Source organism: Canis lupus, chromosome 5, assembly GCF_048164855.1.
Source record: "Canis lupus baileyi chromosome 5, mCanLup2.hap1, whole genome shotgun sequence".
Taxonomy (NCBI): Eukaryota; Metazoa; Chordata; class Mammalia; order Carnivora; family Canidae; genus Canis; species Canis lupus.
Window position 1 is genome coordinate 10,496,514 of NC_132842.1, and position 18,698 is coordinate 10,515,211.

Below are 18,698 nucleotides of genomic sequence, written 5' to 3' on the forward strand. Positions count from 1 at the left end.
GTTGGAGACAATGAAGGCGATAACGCGAAAGCATAATATTTTCTTCTCCTAGATGGTATTTTGTTCCATGTTATTTTCATAGGTGAAGTACAAGAAAGACATTCAAAACATGCACGATCCAGTCTCAGATCTCCCCAACTTGTATTTAGACCATGCTTTGAAAACCAGCAAAATGCTCAGCGGAGTAAGTTTGTTGGACGGCCACCAAAGAGGCCCTGTGTCTCCACGGAGCCAGCATTTGCCTGCGGAGCTCATGACCACACCTGCTTCCTTAGGCGGGCCAGGCGCCTCCTCCAGAATAACTAACTCATTGGAAAGTAGTGGCCTGCTTGCTGAAATCCCACCGGAGCTGTCGCTTTACAAAGGGGGTTCTTTGCTAGCTTGTCATTTCAAGGTGCATGTGCAAGTGTGCTTTTCTGGCTTCTTCCCTTTTCTTCTTCCCAATTAGATTGAAGTTTCTGAAAAGTCAGGCTTAAATCAGGGATCTTTCATTTTATGGAGGCTGGAGTAGAGTATCTGGTATTAGGCCTCAGTAGCATACAAAATCGTCTTAGTCTCATTTATATTTTCTCTGAAAAGAAACCCTACGTTACGTTGACGCTCTACCTTTAGACTTGTGAAGGTCTCCACGTTTTCCTCAAAGCAATTAGGAGGAGAGAGTGGTTTTTTCGTGTCCTGAGGAAAATATTTGTGCACACTGCCAAGTGAAACTCACCTCTCAGGTGCTGCTTCAGACACTTCATGCATGTGGACCCTGACTTCACTGGTTATCCTAACTGATGGCCCTGGCTCATTGCCTACATCTCAGAGGCCCATGGTGACGATGAACTGTAATTTGACCTCAAGTTGTTTCTGTGCCTATTTTAATAATTACTCACATGCTCACTCCCTCGCTCAAAATATCCAGATGTATTGAGTATCTCCTTTGGGCCAGGTAAAATCAGATGGAAGATTATGTTGGGCAAGGAATGTGAAAATAATTGTCTTCAGGAGATGCGCTCACAGTCCTGGATTACAAAAACAAAAAAATCTGTAGTCCAGACCTGGTTCCCAAACTACTTAGAATAATGAGATACAGCCTCAATTCAGGTTCGAAAATGTCTGTGTTTGGCTTTGATGTGTTGAAACTTCTGCTCATTATTTTGTAATCTTCCTTTCTCCAGCATCACCAATGTCATCCTTTTTGAAATGGATTACGGGTGTAAATAATTCATACTCAGAGATTTCAAAATTAATTGACTTTTGTCACTGGGCTGTGGGAGGAAAAGCAGCATGTCATTCTTCCTGTCTGTTGGGCAGGCAAAGAAGCATAGAGGACTATCAGGTGCAGAATTAGACTCTAGTCCAGGATACTTTGTCACCCTTCCTGCCATTTCAATGCTCATCCCTCCACCTCTGCCCACATTCCTCCACTCCTTGGTGGCTCTTTCAGATTCACATTTTGCTCTATGACTCATAGGGATGTTTCTAAAAGTCAGTACATTTCTATTCTCAGAGCCTGCTGCTTTCTTCATGTTCTTTGCCACCCCATCTTGATCATTGAGTGGCGTTTGCCCTTGACAATTCTCCATCCATACTTGAGTTAAATTTCCTGAGGACATGAGGATTTGTGTGCAAATAGGACAATAAAAATATCATGGTGGCAATTTGAAAGCTTGGTAGCTGGAAGAGTACATGCCACTCCCAGGCAATATTCCTCTTCAAGAATATTGTCCTCTCTTTTATAATAATGGTGAAAAAATCATAGTTTAATATAAATTGTTTCTATCACTGCTTCAGCAGAGAAACTCAGCACAGTCATATATAACGTTTATTGTATATACCATTTTTAAAGCTTAAATCTTGGTTCAGGTAGTGCTTTTGCCTAGATTATAGATTTTTTTTTCCTCCATAGAAAAATTGTGACTGAATAATTACTTCATGAGAGAGAAGGTTTAAGACTCAGCATGTTACGCTGAGGTATCTATTTATTAAAGTTGTATGATAATACATTGGCTAAAATTTATTGTACATTACAATTGCTCTCTTTTAAATTTTAATGTGTGGAGAATTGGAATTTTGCTGATTTATAAAGGGAAGTTAATTTTAGCAAAAGATTGAATAAGAAAGTGCTTAACAAACAGACATTCTGCCAAAATTAGTTGTCAGTTTGTTATAGATGGCTCTTTTTTTAAAGACCTTTAAATGTCTTTGGTATAAATCATCATTTTTCTTTAACACATAGTATGTAGAGTAAAATTAGTCCTTATGAGTTTAAACAGCTGTACTAATTAAAGTTTTGAAAGACCATTTACCCCTGGAAAATAGAGCTCTAGTAGTTTTCAATTTCTTTTATACCTTTGCATAAATGAAAAATATGTATTGCATGTTACTCTGTGTCATTCCCACTAGGAGGCAACAGAGACTATTACATAAGTAACAGCAGGTCTTGAAAATTCTTTTGCAGATCTTTCTTCAAACAGATTTTTTTAAAATAGAAGTTTCTGAAATTCTTTGTCCCCCAAAAAGATCATTAGGGACAGTATCTATTGATCTTTCCCTAGCCTATATCCATTATTACAGAAATACTATCCGAAGCTCTGCTGGATTTTAACTTGATTTGGAATATATTCTAGAGTGTTACATTCAATTCATTATTTTATTTATATATCATATACAAACTTTTAAGTAAATTATAAAGTGTCTAAGTATACTGTTATCCTTTGAGATTATTATTATCATTTTTTAATTAGCAGAGGAGCCAACATTTAGAGCTTGTTCTCTTCAGTCAAGATGTACTATGGGATCATTTTCATGAGCTTCCTGGGGTCTTTTACTCCCTCAGCTTATTCTTTTTTTTTTTTTTTTAAGATTTTTATTTATTTATTCATGAGAGATGCAGAGAGAGAGAGAGAGAGGCAGAGACACAGACAGAGGGAGAAGCAGGCTCTATGCAGGGAGGCCGATGTGGGACTTGATCCCAGGACTCCAGGATCACACCCTGGGCTGAAGGCTGCGCTAAACCACTGAGACATCCATCGGGGCTGCCCTCCCTCAGTTTATTCTGGCTAGAGTTTTGGGGGACACACATCTTAGTGCTCTGATTGTCTAGAGTGCCTCTGGGGACTGTCACTGTGTCCCCATGGAATGACCGTTCTTGTGTGCATCCTTCCATGCTTCCCACACCTGGCTCTGTGCCTCTTCTTGGTTCACTCTCAGATCCCTGGAGCATCTGCTGAGACCTGAATGTCGGCTCTCCTCTGGACAGCTCTTTCCCACTCCCTTTCAAATGTGACTTACCTCTCCCTGCATCCTACACAACATTGTCATTTTCCCTGAAATCCTCATTGCTGAACGAGCAACCAGTGGTAGCTGAAGTCTCTATAGCCTTGAGTCTTTGAGAGTTACCATTTATCTCTAGAGGTCTTTTCCAAAGAGGGTGAAATAACTAAGTGTCTGATCTCCAGTGAGAGAAATCATGAAGCAATTTCTGTTCATCGCAGCCTGTTGTATTTGGTGTCTCACGGTTGCCAGATTTGGCATCTCTTCCAAATCTGCCGTTTTGTCTGTGTCTCTAAATAGTAGTCTTCATTCAATTTCTTCACCTTAAAAATTCAACCGATTATCCCCAGACTCCTCTGTTTCTCTTCCAGGCTCCTCCTACCCTCTCTTTTTAGGAAAATGAGTTGAATTATTTCTCACTCTCTTATTTTTCTTATGACCCTTCAGTCTTCCTTGTGCACAACTTCTTTCCCTTCCTGCCTCTAGCTTTCCTTTGCTCTGTTCTTTCTTCTCTTCTTTCCTTCTCTTTTTGTAGATGCTATCAAAACATTTCTGTTCTAGAAGAAGGGCGGGACAAATTGCCTTTCTTTTGTCCACCTTGCTTGTTCACATGAGCCCTATCACTGGCTTTTCCGTTGCTACTCCCCAGTGTCTTTTTAGGCTGTGTTGACAGCTGATGGTCTCCTGCTTCTCTAGGATGTCTCACGTTGACTACTGAGAGCTGCCTGTCTGTCCTGCATTGCTGGTTTTCCTCAGTGTCAGAAACCTACAAGAGCAGCCCACTGACGTGGGACTTGGTAGCTTTGCAGTTCTTATTGGCTTGTATTTTTCAGTTTGCATCCCTAAGTATTGGTTGTTCTAATTGATCTCTTTTGTTCTGAATTATGTTCATGTTCTCTATTTTAGCGAGAATATAGAAAGCTTTTTGAGGAAAACAAAGGAATGTATCATTTTGACGCGGATGCTGCCGAACATTTGCACCATAAAGGCAATGCCAGGCTCCAGAGTCAGGTCTGTGCCCTCTCTGTCTGGACCTTTTAACCACCAACTACCATGCACCTACAGCAAAAAGGTGCAGCTGCTGAACAGAATGTACATCCTGTGAATGTGAATGTTGCTTTGGAAAATCTCAAACACTACTCTGTCTATTTTACTGGGGTTGGAAAGCTGCATGTTTTGGTGTAAAAGCATTTCATAAAATAAGTTACTTCACACAGTTTTAAACTTAAGATATATCAATTGATTAAACGATGAGTGAATCTCATGATGATTTCGGTTTTTATAGTGTACTAATTTGTCATCTTGAGCTGCAAAATTAATTTTTCAGGTGCAAAGTTTATTCAAATTTCTCAGATCAATTAGAAAAGTTATTAAAAATTATCTTACATTAATGTTTCTTTCAACTATTAAACTCTATATATTCCCTGAAACAAATATAAAAAAAATCTTGCCTGCATACTTTAAAGGTGGTATCTATAATTTTTTTTTTTATTCTGAGTTCCAGTAATTGCAAAAGATGTCATTCCAGCATCTATTAAGATACAATTTTACATCACTCTATGAAGGGTACCCTGTGGAACATAAATTTCTTAATGATTTGATACCCACCTTCATTAAAAATAAACCAATTGGCTCTCCATTAAGGTTTGGAAATGTACATTTTTTTCCTCATTGTATTTTTTTAAATATAATTTTCCCCAAAGTTTTATCATAGCATAGTATGTTACCACACTTCACTTTCATTGATCACTCTGTCATACTTCTCTGAAATAAAAATAGGCCTACAAATAGGAGTTTAAAAACCTGTTACATTTCCTGTTTACCACAAAGTTCTAAGTATTGAAAAACTGCTTTGGGATTTAATCATCATTAAAACTGCTATTATTATATAATTTAAGAAGCAACTTCATAAAAATTACTTATATCTAAGAATTTTTGTGAAAATACATTTCTGAACATAATGAGTCATGATGAAAACTTTTCTGTGAATTTAATTTAAAAAGGTATATTGCTAAGAAAAAGCCAATCGCTCTGACAGCTTACATATAATTCTAGTTTCTGTGATTAGGAGATAGAAAGTATTGATCATTTTATAAACTAAATTAAGATGGAGATTTGTTGTAATTGAAATAAATGATTCATGATACGATATTATTGAATAATGCAGGCTGAAACTGAAAGCAATCCCATAAAAGCTCTGTGTGAGTGTGCTGCTCAGTGTCTGTGGGAGAGGTCAACAGTCCCAGCGAACACGGTCTTCCCTTTGGCCAAAAGACAGAGAATCACACCTATGTTTTCCTCCTTGCCCATGATTTACTGGAAGACATTCGAAGCCATCACAGGGATCTCTTTCTTTCTCTTTCTCTGTCTCTATGTATATATGTGTATACTATGAGCATATACATATTAAACCCTGATAGATGAGCTATATCTATATATCCCAGCTATTTAAATACCTCATCCAAGTCCTAGAACTACATGATTTAGTAATTCTAAGTTATTTTTATCCCTTAAATATTTTTATATATTACCTCTCTACTTTCTTTGTATGTCATTTACCACAGGGAGCCCAGTGACCAACTCAAATGGCCAGAATAATATGATTTTATAAACTAGGATTAATTTTGGACATATTTATTTTACTTTGCTCTATATGTATAAGGGCTTGTGAGCTTTACATGCTTTTTATCCCTTTTTTCAATGAAGGTTAAATATAAAGAAGAGTATGAGAAAAATAAGGGGAAATCCATGCTTGAATTTGTTGAGACTCCCTCCTATCAAGCTTCCAAGGAGGCTCAGAAGATGCAGAGTGAGGTGAGTCCCTCTGATTTGTATTCAACTTTTTTTTTTCAAGTTTATTTTTTAAGTAATCTCTGCACTCAACTGGGGCTCAAACTCATGAACTTGCTCTCAAACTCAAACACTTGCTCTCCCAACTGAGGCAGCCAGGTATCCCTGCCCATGATCAACTATTTAATGCATATTTGATGTTTTGCCATTTGAAAGGAACTAGCAAAGTAATTTAGAATGTTGAGTGGGGGGGGGAGGGGATCCCTGGGTGGCTCAACAGTTTGGCGCCTGCCTCAGGGTGTGATCCTGGAGACCCGGGATCCAGCCCCACTTTGGGCTCCCTGCATGGAGCCTGCTTCTCTCTCTGCCTGTGTCTCTGCCTCTCTCTCTGTGTCTGTCAAGAATAAATAAATAAAATCTTTAAAAAAAAAAAAAGAATGTTGAGTGGGTCTGGAGGAATGCACACTGCTCAAGAAGACCAGGGAATCTGTATTCTAGATCTGGCATCTTGTCTGGGTCATTGGAATTCTGTGGCTCTTAGTTTTTCTCATTTGGCAAATACAGTATCAGGCCAGGTGAGCTCATTACTGCCCTTTCACATTCCATGATGATAAGGTTGACACTTTCAGGTTGAATCCATGTAAAACTATGATGAGTAGGAAAAAAATGAAAAGAAAATGAAGAGCTGGTTGCTTTATTTACCTTTTATTTTTCAGTGATTATAGAACTAATATCTATTAAATACTCTGTGCTAAGCACTATGCTAAAAGCTTTATATATGTCAAATCATTTAATCCCCTCAAGGTACTGATGCTAGGCGGGTATATCCCTTGATGGATAGTCATCTACTGAAATTAGTTATCTTACCTGAAATTACATATCCAGTAAATGCCAATGTTTTAGGACCCGGTCAGGTCATGAGTGATTCTCTTTTCTCTGTTAGTTTATGTAGTTGATCTGCTCCCACCCCAACAGTGACATGGAAGTTTTAAAATATCAAGAGAAGAGAGCAGTTAAGAATTTTTTGTACATATGCACTTTGTGTTCTACTTAAAATGATACTGAATCACATCAAGATATTCCCCAAATGGTTTTGCTCTGTCCTACTGAGATTTCTTCTGTTCTTTTTTTTTTTACCTACATTTTTTGGGACCAGACACCAGACACAGGTTTTCCCTGCAGCCAACATCCAGATTCTGTGTGTACACCAAGTTACTACTTCAAAGGAACAGAAATAGCCGACAGCGGTATCAGCCCAGTATAGCCCCACTGCTCTGGGTGGGGGTGGAGTGGGGGTCCACTTGAGGTGTCCTCTGTGGGTATGATCTTTTCTGTTCTCCAATAACAACACCAAAACAAGGAGAAATGATAACTTCTGGACAATAAAACTCTCATAGGAATTTTGAAAACAATGTATATACTATTTGTTGCTATTTGTGCTGCTATGTTATATAATTCAACTTCTCAGGGAAAGGGCACTCAGACATTACTATGGCTTGTTGAATTGTCCAAGTTGTTTAATTCCTTCTTCAAGCAAGAAAGGAGAAGATCATTACTTGTATTTTTCAAATCTCATAGCTTCTTAAGCCAATAGAGAGGAATTTGATCAAGACTAGTCAGGTGAATACTTTGAGTAAATTAGCTGTTTGTTTTATTTTTATTTATTTATTTTCTTTAGCTGTTTGTTTTAACTGAATTGGCAGAGCAGGTAAATTTGGTCTTGGTTCAGAAGCCCTACAACAACTCACATTTAATGGGATAACTCTTACTGGACTATCTTTGTGTTAGTTTGTTTGGGCTTCTATTAACCAAGTATCCCAGACTAGGTGGCTCAAACAGCAGAAATTTATTTCTTACAGTTCTGAAGGCTGGAAGTCCGAGATCAGGGTGCCAGCAGGTCAGGGTTCTTGTGAGACCCTCTTCTGGGTGGCAGCTTTCTGCCTTCTTGCTGTGTCCTCCTGTGGCAGAGAGCAGAGAGGGGAAGTAAGCTCTCTTGTGACTTGTATGAGGGTGCTAACCCCATCATGAGGGCCCCACTGTCATGGTCTTGTCCATCCTAATCACTTTCCAAAGGCCCCACCTCCAAATGCGTCCATCATATTGAGGGGGTTTTGCACATATAAATTTTAGGATGATCCAGACATCCAGTCTTGTCAAGTGCTGCGCCGTTACCAGCTGGGGAGCTGGAAGGCAACCTCTGGGTGGAGCCTCCAGAGCCCATGGTATATGTGGTTCTCACCCAGCTGTCCCCCTGGCTCTCTGGCTCTCACTCTTCATCATGACTCCTTCTTTAAGGAGAAATCTAGCACCTTCATACTAGGCTTTCTGCGTTCTTCCCATCAACCACAGGCTATTATTATTGAAGTGTTGGTGCCTCATCTCCTTGTCTTACTTGCAGAGGGAAATGTTCCCCTGTTTTCCTGACTTTGATCCTCTCTGTACCTTCTATTCTGAAGACACCACTTTCCCTCCCCGTCTCTTTCCCATGCTGTAGTTCTCAAACTCTCCGTGGATAAGTCTCAGGGAAACCTGCTGGGAATGCACATCCTCAAGCTGCTGCCCAGGACATCCTTCATGCATCTTGCAGAGGAGCCTGGCCATCATATTTAACGATTTTCTAGAGGCTTCTCATGTCAGTGGTCCAGCAACCACACCTGGGAAACATGAACTCATGGAAGAATACAAATAGTCCCCTAACTTAAAGTCATAAAAACCAGATGGATTAAAAAGAAAACCAGAATATATGGATCATCTGCTTCTCAGAGTTTCAATGGGCAACGTAGACCAAATTGTTTTTCTTTCATGAAATGTCAGTTGTTTTTTTTTCTGTTGAGATTGGACCTCCAAAAAAGAAAGATTCCCCAATAACAAATTCAGATGACAGGGACTTTAAAGATACCCTTGGTACTGAAAAAGCGCTACTGTTTCTATGTAGGCATGTTTCCTTGTGCAGATCTTGGAAGTCTGATAACTGGCACTTTGCTTTTAGAATTGCCATGGCTATGTAGTACAAAAGAAAAATAAAATGTTGATGACTTAAAAAAAAAAAAAACAAACCAAAATCAGTCAAATGAACTAATCAATTCCTTCCAGTTGGCCATTTTAACATCAGGTGCAAACAGCTTTAAGGTTTAACTGCAATAATACATTTATTACATGTTACGGAATTCGTTTACATCAGGGGCTGCGTGGGCATCTGTTAATACTGGCTTTCCATTTTTGCTATTCTGATTTCTGGTATTTCGCTAGGGGGGAATTATCCTTTGCAGAAGCTGAGACATGTTTTCCTCTTAATTATAGCCACTGGCTATTAGATTTTTAGGCTCAGCAGTTATATTTCTGCTCAGCAGGGCTTGAGGAAAGAGAAATCTTTCAATAGAAACTATCTTTGGACCAAATTGACACTCTAAAGGCTAGAAAGGTAAAAATCTCAAAATCTTAGTTAGACCAAGGTTGATGTGAAAGATATCTTTAAATATAGGTCCAAAGAAGTAGACACAAAGAGAATCATCTGGCTTAGAGATGGTTTTTATTCATAAGAGGCGAGTTTGACGCTGAGCTTCTTGAGCCTCTTCTGGGTAAAGCTAAGTGTTTATGATCTCAGGGTTGGTCACTAATGTTTCTGGTTTAGCCTATAATTATGCTTCTCTCACTTTTCTTTGAAGGCCAGATAGAGGTTTAATTAGTGTGTTTTCTGGAAGAAATCTCTAAATCTGGCTTTGTTCTTTGCCTTCTGTTTCACAAAAAGCATACAAAAGGGTTTTTTTTTTTTTTTTTTTGGTTTTCTCCCCCTGCCCAGTCATGTATTGGCCAGTTCCAGTCATAACCAACCTTCCTTAGTGACTTATTTCAGTAAAATAAGTTTTTCATAGAAGAAGGGCTTTTTGAAGTGAATTATCTGAAATAAATAAATATACCCGAATTTTTATTTTTGCTTTTTTAAAGAAACATTTTTTTTGTCCTGCAAATGCCCTAGATTCAGTCTTATAACCATATACTTTCAGTTAGTTTCATATAAAGAAGAGGGTGATTTCTCATTGTTCTTTGGGAATTTCTATAGTTCCTTTAACTTAGAATGTTCTCAATGCAAATTTTGAATCACCTTGTTGAATTTTAGTATTTCCAGGACATCTACTAGGGCTTTTTTTTTTTTCTCTCTCTCTCTACACAGATCATTTGTTAAACAGCTGTATGTGACACAAATGTAAGAGAGGCCACAACAGACCTCTCTAATCCTCCCTCATGGTTTGGGAGAATTTCTTTATATAATTTCCTATCTTTATAATAGGAATATTATGAACTTAGAAATGGCCTTTCATTCTCCATTAATAACAATCTCATACAGAAGTTAGTTTTTCCATCTTTGTGATGCAATTTGAATAAAATATTTAGCTAGTAAAATATGAGCTTTTGTTTGGTAAATGTTTTACATGGATGGACATCTTTGTTATTTAGAGAGACTGTTTTTATAGTCCTAAAGCGCAAGTTGCCACTGGTTTTCAAATGCATAGTTCCAATCAGGAATTGAGGAAATTTTAGCCAAAGAGTGGCAGAAGAATGTCAAAGGGGAGGTGGGGGTGTGGATGTCTGTCCTCTACAATCACTGTCTGTATTCCCTTTTCCATTCCTTGTTTTGTGAACTCCTACCTAGAAAACAATTTAATGAGTTGAAGATAAGACTCCTCACAGTGTAACTTAATTCATAGATGGTAGAGAAATATTCTCAGTGCCAAAATCATTAAAGGAAGATGTGCTCCAGCCTCCTTTGCCAAATTCACAAAAGGGAAACAGTGAAAGGGGTGATGAGAACCTCAGCATTAATGCTGTCGTGCTTTGAATGGCCTTCCATGCAGCCAGATTTTCTTCCAATGGATGGATTCACTCTCTTTAGAATGAACAACTCTGGTGCTTCTCAAATATCCAGCTTTACTGGTTTTCCTCTCAATCAGGCTGGCATCAAACAATGACAGACCAGTAAGATGTTAAGAAGCCTCACTCTGAGCGCTTTCCCAGAGGCAGTGGTACTTAACGGTTCTGCTTTTGTTTGATAGGATTCTAAGATTTACGGTAAAGTTGGAGTCATTTTCTTGTGGCTATGAGGACTCTGAGGCAGTAGAATTATATAAGGAAATCCTCAGTTTTGTTCTGGGAACTCTTGTTCTAATACCTTTCCAACAGTGACCTGTGTTTTCTAAACTTCAAATTATGTGGTCTTATTTAACAGAAAGTTTACAGAGAAGATTTTGAGAAGGAGATTAAAGGAAGGTCATCACTGGATTTAGACAAGACTCCAGAATTTTTACATGTTAAGTACATCACCAACCTTCTGAAAGAGGTATGGTCTTGCAGTTTATTATTAAATATTGTGCAAGAAAACTAAAGAAATAACCCAGGAGATATTTACCCAACAATTCTCTACTAACTGGTTGAGATGCTAATCCATTCCTCTTTCTCTCACTCTGACCTTTATTAACAGAGTTTTCCATTTTCACTAAAAACAGGTAAGTGTGTGTTGACATTTCCTTTTAAGGCTGGGGGAAGAAATCACCTAGATTTCCTGGAAAAACCTGAAAAATAATTCTGATTTTGTGTTTGATTGTATCTCAGAAGCTCTATAAATAGTTTGATAGCAGTTTTTTTTTTTTTTGAATATCGGTGAGGCAAATTTAACTCTTTTCAAATTTAGTTATTTAAAAATGCATGTTAGAACCAGCTTTCTCTGCAGCTCTCCAGCAGCATTCTCATGACATCTGATATCAGAAATGAGAGGCTCAAATGTGAAGGTTTGGATAAACGGCACATTATTTATGAGTGGATTGTGTTCTAAGGGGGAAAAATATTTAGCAAAGAGAAGATAGGAACTCATGTTGATTTTTCATTTTACTCTCAACAGGATTCTGCTCCTTCCCACTCCAAACTTGGTGCACTTTGACTCACAATTAATGTATTACATTGGTAATATGTATTATTATGTATTACATTGGTAAGAACTTAATAGTTCTTCAAACCCAACAATTAAAAATATCATGCTCATAATCCATCCCTTTAAAAGTTTCTTTTTGTTTTTTTGTTTTTTTTTAATGGCTGGAAAGTAACTCGGAGGTCTTCCAATTCCCTGTTTAAATAAATGCTCTTTAATTTAAGAGAAGTATTAGAGAAGGCCACATCACCCTGAATTTTGAACTGAAGAAACTATCCCTGAAAGCAATATCTTGAATCAGTGAAATGAATTTGAGTATCATTCTGTACCTGAACTTCCCCTAGTAACAGAATGCCAACTGGCCTTTACCATTTAACTGCTTTTAGAAATTTAATGTGTTTCACTGTTGTAACGTCTGCTGGGCTGAAATAGACATATAATTTATGGAAGTGTGCTTCTGTTCTCCTACCTTCTCTCATTCCTAGTTCCTCTCAAATTTTTTGAAGTCAAAGGCTAATCAAATTGCACCTTCCTACTATTAATTGTCTTCCATTTAAAAAGTATGTGCAGTTTATATGAAACTTTTAAAGGAGAATCTATCATTTACATGTAAATGACAACGTAAGACCTATTTTAAGATCCACAAATGACTTTAATATACTTGCCATTGACTTTCTCTTTTCTTTCTCTTTTTTGAATGAATCTTATTTTAGATGTATTGATTCAGAATGTATGTATCAGGATAGGAAAAGGCCCAGAAGACTGATTAAACATATTTTAATTCAGTTATAGAGATGTCTGATTTTGAAAAGGAACTCTCAGTGACTTAATCAAATTATGACTTTCCTTTCTAAATATAAGCATTTAGCTTTAAATTGTCTTTGCATTTTTTACTTTATTATAGTTTTGACATTTATATTGCCTTTCGGAATGTTCAGAGTATTGTTTTATACTTTTGTTTCATTTTATTCCCCCAATTGCCCTTTGACCTTGGTAGGATAAGTATTTTTATTTTCATTTTGCCTGTGTGTGTAGAAATTGAGGCTTGGTTACTTGAGGTCATATGATCGAGTAAGTAAAAGAACTCTGACTTTCATCCAGGTCATTTGACTCCAGAACTCTTTCCAAAATTACATTCAGGTCATTACAATGTCTTGTAGGCTATTAGTTAAGCAGAGGACTAGCTAATTTAATTATACTGGATGAAGAGAAAATAACATTAAATGAACCCTAGAATTTACTGGAACATGACTTATTATTAAAGGAAGGAAGCCTCATCTTGTATCTGGCAAGTTAGTCATAAGTGCAACTCAGTTGAATTGAATCAAGAAATACATTGTTTTCATAATGTGTTTAGCAGGAAAAAAAAAGGAAATTCACTAGCAGGAAAAAAAAAACTCAAGTTACATATAAGTATTAGTAAAGACATTTGGATCTGCTTAAAATATAATATTAAAATAAATAACATTCAAACTATGTGTTATCAATGTGTAGGAAATTATTCGGTTTTATGAATCTGAATAAAGTGGAATTTTTTTTAAACTTTGGCTATGTTAATCCTTTTGATTTTGTAATTTCCAATTCTTTTTCAACTGTGATCTTTTGGTGATTCATATTTTATAGACAGCTTTCAAAGAAATACTTCAAATAATTAATAAGAAGCATCCATTCCTAAGATCTTCCTCACCACTTAAAAGGAAGACATCTTTTTAAAATATGGCACCAATATGGTACCAAAATATACTGGAAGATAGGATGAAAGGGAAAATACTGATAATATTGGAAGCTACTCTAAACATGACTGAAAGAGAAAATAGAATCTCTGTAGAAAATTAGGAGCATAAATACTCAGGAATCTGACTCCTTCCTCTCTAGAGATATTTTCTCCTTTCTGAAGTCTCTAGAAAACATGTGACATGGTGTATCAGTTCAAGTATGTCCCAGGAAATTTAGGAGGAGGAAGGTTAAGAGGTGGTGTTAAGCCCTTTTCAAAAAGGAGGACACGATTAACAGTATCAACACTGAAGAGAGGTCAGTTAAGGTGATATCTGAGTGTCTCTTGGATCTAAGAAGGAAGAGGTCAATTTTGGTAGTATTTTGAACTCTAATGTTCTTGTCTCATAGAAAGAATATAAAAAAGATTTGGAAAATGAAATAAAAGGCAAAGGAATGGAACTTACTTCAGATGTTCTTGATATTCAAAGAACAAAACGTGCATCCGAAATGGCTAGTGATGTGAGTATATTTATTTAACAACTGAGAATGTATGAATCTTTAGCTGATTTCCTTGCCTCTCACTCTTTCTCAAAGATCTATACACATTCCATAATTTTTATGTGCAAGAAGATGGTAAGTAACTATGTCCTAATAGTCATTTCCTAGTCAATGAATTAAAAAAAAAAATGTTTACCATCTCCCTGCCATGTGTTATGAGAAAAATGACCACTCTCTGCTTGTAGAGAAAAATGTATGTAATAAACTGGAATAACTGTATGAGACTCAACCTCATCTTTTAAAGAAGTGAAAGGCAGAGAATTGGGAACCGTGTTGTCATGATCCGTCAGTAACTGTGGTGCGGTTCACGTGCTCTCCTGTTCACGACCCAGCAGTGTCCCCCAACCCTTTCCTCGGCTGCTCAGTGACCCCCTGCCCCATAAACCTCTTTATGAAATGGAAGTGGCCGTTGCTCACTTTACGTGGAATTTGTGGGAAGGAATGAAATGCCTCTGAAGTGCTGTTAGTTCTTTCATCCTTGGCGTCTGTCATGACTTTGGAATCAGGTAATGGCACTGAGCTTTGAGGAGAGTCTGACTGAATTGAGAGGTGAGAAATTTAAAGTTGTGTCCTCACAGGCTCATAAACTGTTGTAATGGTGATGGTGGTAACCCTACTAGTCAGGCTGCAAATGATAGGAACCCAACTTACACTGGGTTATGCAACAAAGGGAACGTTTTGGCTTGTGAATAGAGAAAGTCCAAAGTCTATTTTCTTTGAGGTTGGAATTTGAATGATGTCTCTCTTCCTTCCTCTCTCAGTTCTGTTATCTTCTCTATTGCTTCAAACTTGGGAGGCTATCTCTAAGCTATGGCCCCTCCTAACAGAGGGATAACTCATCTGTGCCAGTAATCCCAATGGGAAGTGAGCATCTGTTTCTTATAGTTACAGTTAAGGTCCTAGGAATGAATCTCATTGGATCAACTTCTATCCTGCCCTAATCTACACCTGCCCTAATCATTGTGTCTGGGTCCAGAGGAGTGTAATGTGCTGATGATCTAGTATGGTTCTCATGGTCATTCATTTGTTCAGTTAACTTCTTTGGTAGTTTAATTGCACTGTAAGTACAGAAGATTCAAGGGGCACCTGGGTAGCTCAGTTGGTTAAGCATTTGCTTTCAGCTCAGGTCATGATCTCAGGGTCCTGCGCTCGAGCCCCGACTCAGTCTTCCTGCTTCTCCTTCCCTCTACCCCCTACTTGTGCTCTTTCTTGCTATCTCTCTCAAATAAATAATAAAACATCTTTTTAAAAGAAGGATTCAAAATTATTATGTTTTTTAAAAAATTATAGCCATCTTTGGCTGTATCTGTGTTCTTTAAATTTATTAAAGCATTAAAAGCCACTGTCATGTCTTTGGTTAATATTATCAGCACATATTCCTAAATTAGTAATTCTGACCGATTCTTCTGTTATGGTGACATGTGCAGTTCACATTAAGAGGTCGATCTTGTGATCACTTGTCAGTAATACTTGGAAATATCACTTCAGACTCTCAAGCGCAGAGTCCATCCAGAAACAGTTGAATGGCATGACAGCGGCAGGAACAGCAGTGAATCAGCCTTAGCACATGAATAGAGGAGTAAAAGACCAAAAGAAGTTTTCAGTTATTGAACACCTACTATGTGCTGAGCACTATGTTATATGCAGTCTCATTGATCCTTGGAGGGCTCGTGCATGGAGGAAATATTACCCCCATTTTGCAGATGAGTAAACCATAGATGTTAAGCATTCCCAGTTTGAGTGCTCTGGCCTCAAAATCCGCATTCTTTCTACAGCATCAACTCATTTAAACCCACCTCCCTCACCATGTATAGAAGAAATCTTCAGAGCTTCATATACCCTTCTTCAGTGAGAATAGTGATATAGTTCTAAGCCGTTCAGAAACTTAGTTCTAGGTGATCATTTCATGGTACAATGTAAAACGTGTTTTCTTTCTTTTTTTTTTTTAAATGTGTGCAGCCATTTTTTGGTATCCTTGATTACAGATGAATGTCTGTCTGCAGAGTGTTTAAATATTATAAAATGTTGCTTTATTTATTTATTTATTTATTTATTTATTTATTTATTTATTTATTTATTTATTTTTACAGAAAGAATACAAGAAAGACCTGGAGTCAAAAATTAAAGGGAAAGGAATGCAGGTTGGCACCAACACCCTTGAAATACAACATGCCAGAAAAGCTTCAGAGATAGCTAGTCAGGTTAGTAGAGTAAATGGTGCAGATGCCTTAAAACCTTTATTTTGGAACTTTGCAAATCATATTAACAGCCTGATTAGTACATGGAATTCCCCAGAATTTTATGAATAGTTTAAGAGTTTGGAATGGAAACCATTCCAGATCATCATGCTTGTTTGAAAATATATGGTTTCTGCTTTACTCATTTTCTTTAAATATCTAAGAAACGAGGGGGAAAGCATTTTACTAGAACACACACACAGGCCCTTTACAATACAACAAATACAACAAATTTCACATTCATCTAGACTATAATAAATGTTCTCATACTATGTTTTCTTTAAGGATAGGTCATGTGCTGTTTGGTGTATTTGTGTTTCCAACTTTCTGAACAGAACTTGAAAATTCTGTGTTGAGACTCTGACATGACAGTGATAACCATTTCTGTATAATTTGGTTGCATGTTCTCAAAATACCCCGTTGACCTCATCACCATGCCTGAAATTCCTACAGGGTTAGCATTTTGGATTGAAGTATTCTATATATCCTGAATGACCATGTTCGTTCATCTAATATTTTCCTCTTTGTGTAATGCATGTAATGACAGGATATTAATTTAGAAGTTTTGGCTTAGATGCTCTGATATGATAGATAGCAGATAACAAAGTTGTAGGAGTCAGACCATATGTGCATTTTTTGAAGAAAATGCCCCAAAACCAGTTCCATACCTCTTGAACTCCTCCAGCAATTCCGAGATTATAGAAGTGTCATTGGAATACAGAGTATTTGGGAAGAGGTGATTTTTTGAGAAACATTTAAAAAGAGAATGTTGAGATGCAGGTAAGGAGTACTGCTCACTTACCTCAGGGCTGGCTGCGGAGAGTTTTAGTGGGATTCCTCTGAGAACTATAATGTGACCCTTCCATTTAGGAAGAGCTGGCCCAGGATAGACTCCCCCCACCACCAGGAAATCTGGAGAGCTAGAGATAGCTGATTAACTGCCCAGTGAGCCCAGTGAGTCACTGCTGTGTTGGGATCCGCTTACGGCCCCAGGTTAGGGACTGGTCAGGGTAATGGGATGGTCATAATTGGTTTGGACCAAGAATCTGGGGATGGCATAGGAGTCTTGACCAATAGGGGTTTTACTTAGAAATGGCAGATTTGGGGGGGCGGGATGCATGCTGAATAGGCACTGGACCCCTCCTTCCATTCTCCTCCTGAAATATAGCCATTGTTGCAAATTTATCCTGCTGGATCTATTTTTATGTGTAGACAGATAAACATACACTTATGCACACATAGACTTAAAAAGTCCTTAAATACCATGTATTTTGTTCTGTGCTTGGTTTTCTCACTTAATATTATGGAACCTTTCCATGTTACTTTGTATAGCTTTACCTCATTCTTAGAGAAAAATTAAGTGTTTCATAACAAGGATGTGGATAGGAAACCATTTACCTTTTATTACACTTTACATGCAAATGACATGGAAATGGAATGGAAATTTGCAGATTGGACCAGATTCTTGGAAAGAATAGAAGTTTTGTATTTCAGACTTTCACCTAAGAACAGACTTCTAAGACCTTCTCCTTTTATGAAATGTTGGAATATCATGTCTTTCCTTAGAATGGTATAGATTTGTTTTATTCATGATACGCTGCTTTTAATTTCTGTAACTTCGGACTGTATACTAGTTACTGAGAAGTTAGGAGAAAGAAAGGCCTAGGTGAGTCAGGGGTCCTGTGGCTACATGTACATCAGGATTAGGGCCAGGCTATTATCTTTGCAAGCCAAAGATCTCATTTGCATGTAATCCTACCCATGTGCCATTTTGCCCAATTGATAGGCTCTCACATCCATTTCAACCAAATGGGATTTTGCTATAGTTCGTCTAACTTTTCAAAGAAATTAATGTTACATGCATGACTCCCAATAGTTAAACACTCCAGAAACGACTGAATTGACCATGTGACTTTCCTTAGCCAATAGGACATTAGCAAACATGACTCAGAACCTCTGTGCATTGATTGGGGCTTCCTTTCCTGGAATAGAGGTGCCATCATGCGTTTCTAAGCCTTCCAAGTTTTAGGGTGTTTTATTATGCATTAGTATGTAATGATGTAACCAGTGTGCTATGTAGTGTATTTATGTGCTTTAGAATACTTTTAGATTTGAACATTCATATTGCAAAATTAAATGACATGATTTTCCCCTTGGGCCTTGGTGGCTGTCTGTGATCAATGCCTCATTTTCCACATACATTGACCTTCAATAAA

The 18,698-nt window shown here is 37.5% G+C and overlaps 1 protein-coding gene across 10 annotated transcripts in view; it reads left to right on the plus strand.

The window, feature by feature from the left end:
* NEBL (nebulette) overlaps positions 1-18,698 on the plus strand; it is a 341,680-nt gene that overhangs the window by 271,214 nt on the left and 51,768 nt on the right. For 7 of the 10 annotated variants that reach the window (XM_072825442.1, XM_072825443.1, XM_072825444.1 and 4 more), the window contains 6 exons: positions 83-184; positions 4,168-4,272; positions 5,968-6,075; positions 11,276-11,386; positions 14,096-14,206; positions 16,336-16,446. The exons of 2 other annotated variants lie outside the window; for them this stretch is intronic. In XM_072825442.1, the coding sequence (XP_072681543.1) occupies positions 83-184; positions 4,168-4,272; positions 5,968-6,075; positions 11,276-11,386; positions 14,096-14,206; positions 16,336-16,446 (648 nt within the window). The remainder of the gene's footprint in view (positions 1-82; positions 185-4,167; positions 4,273-5,967; positions 6,076-11,275; positions 11,387-14,095; positions 14,207-16,335; positions 16,447-18,698) is intronic. One more of the 10 variants, XM_072825447.1, reaches the window with a different exon arrangement.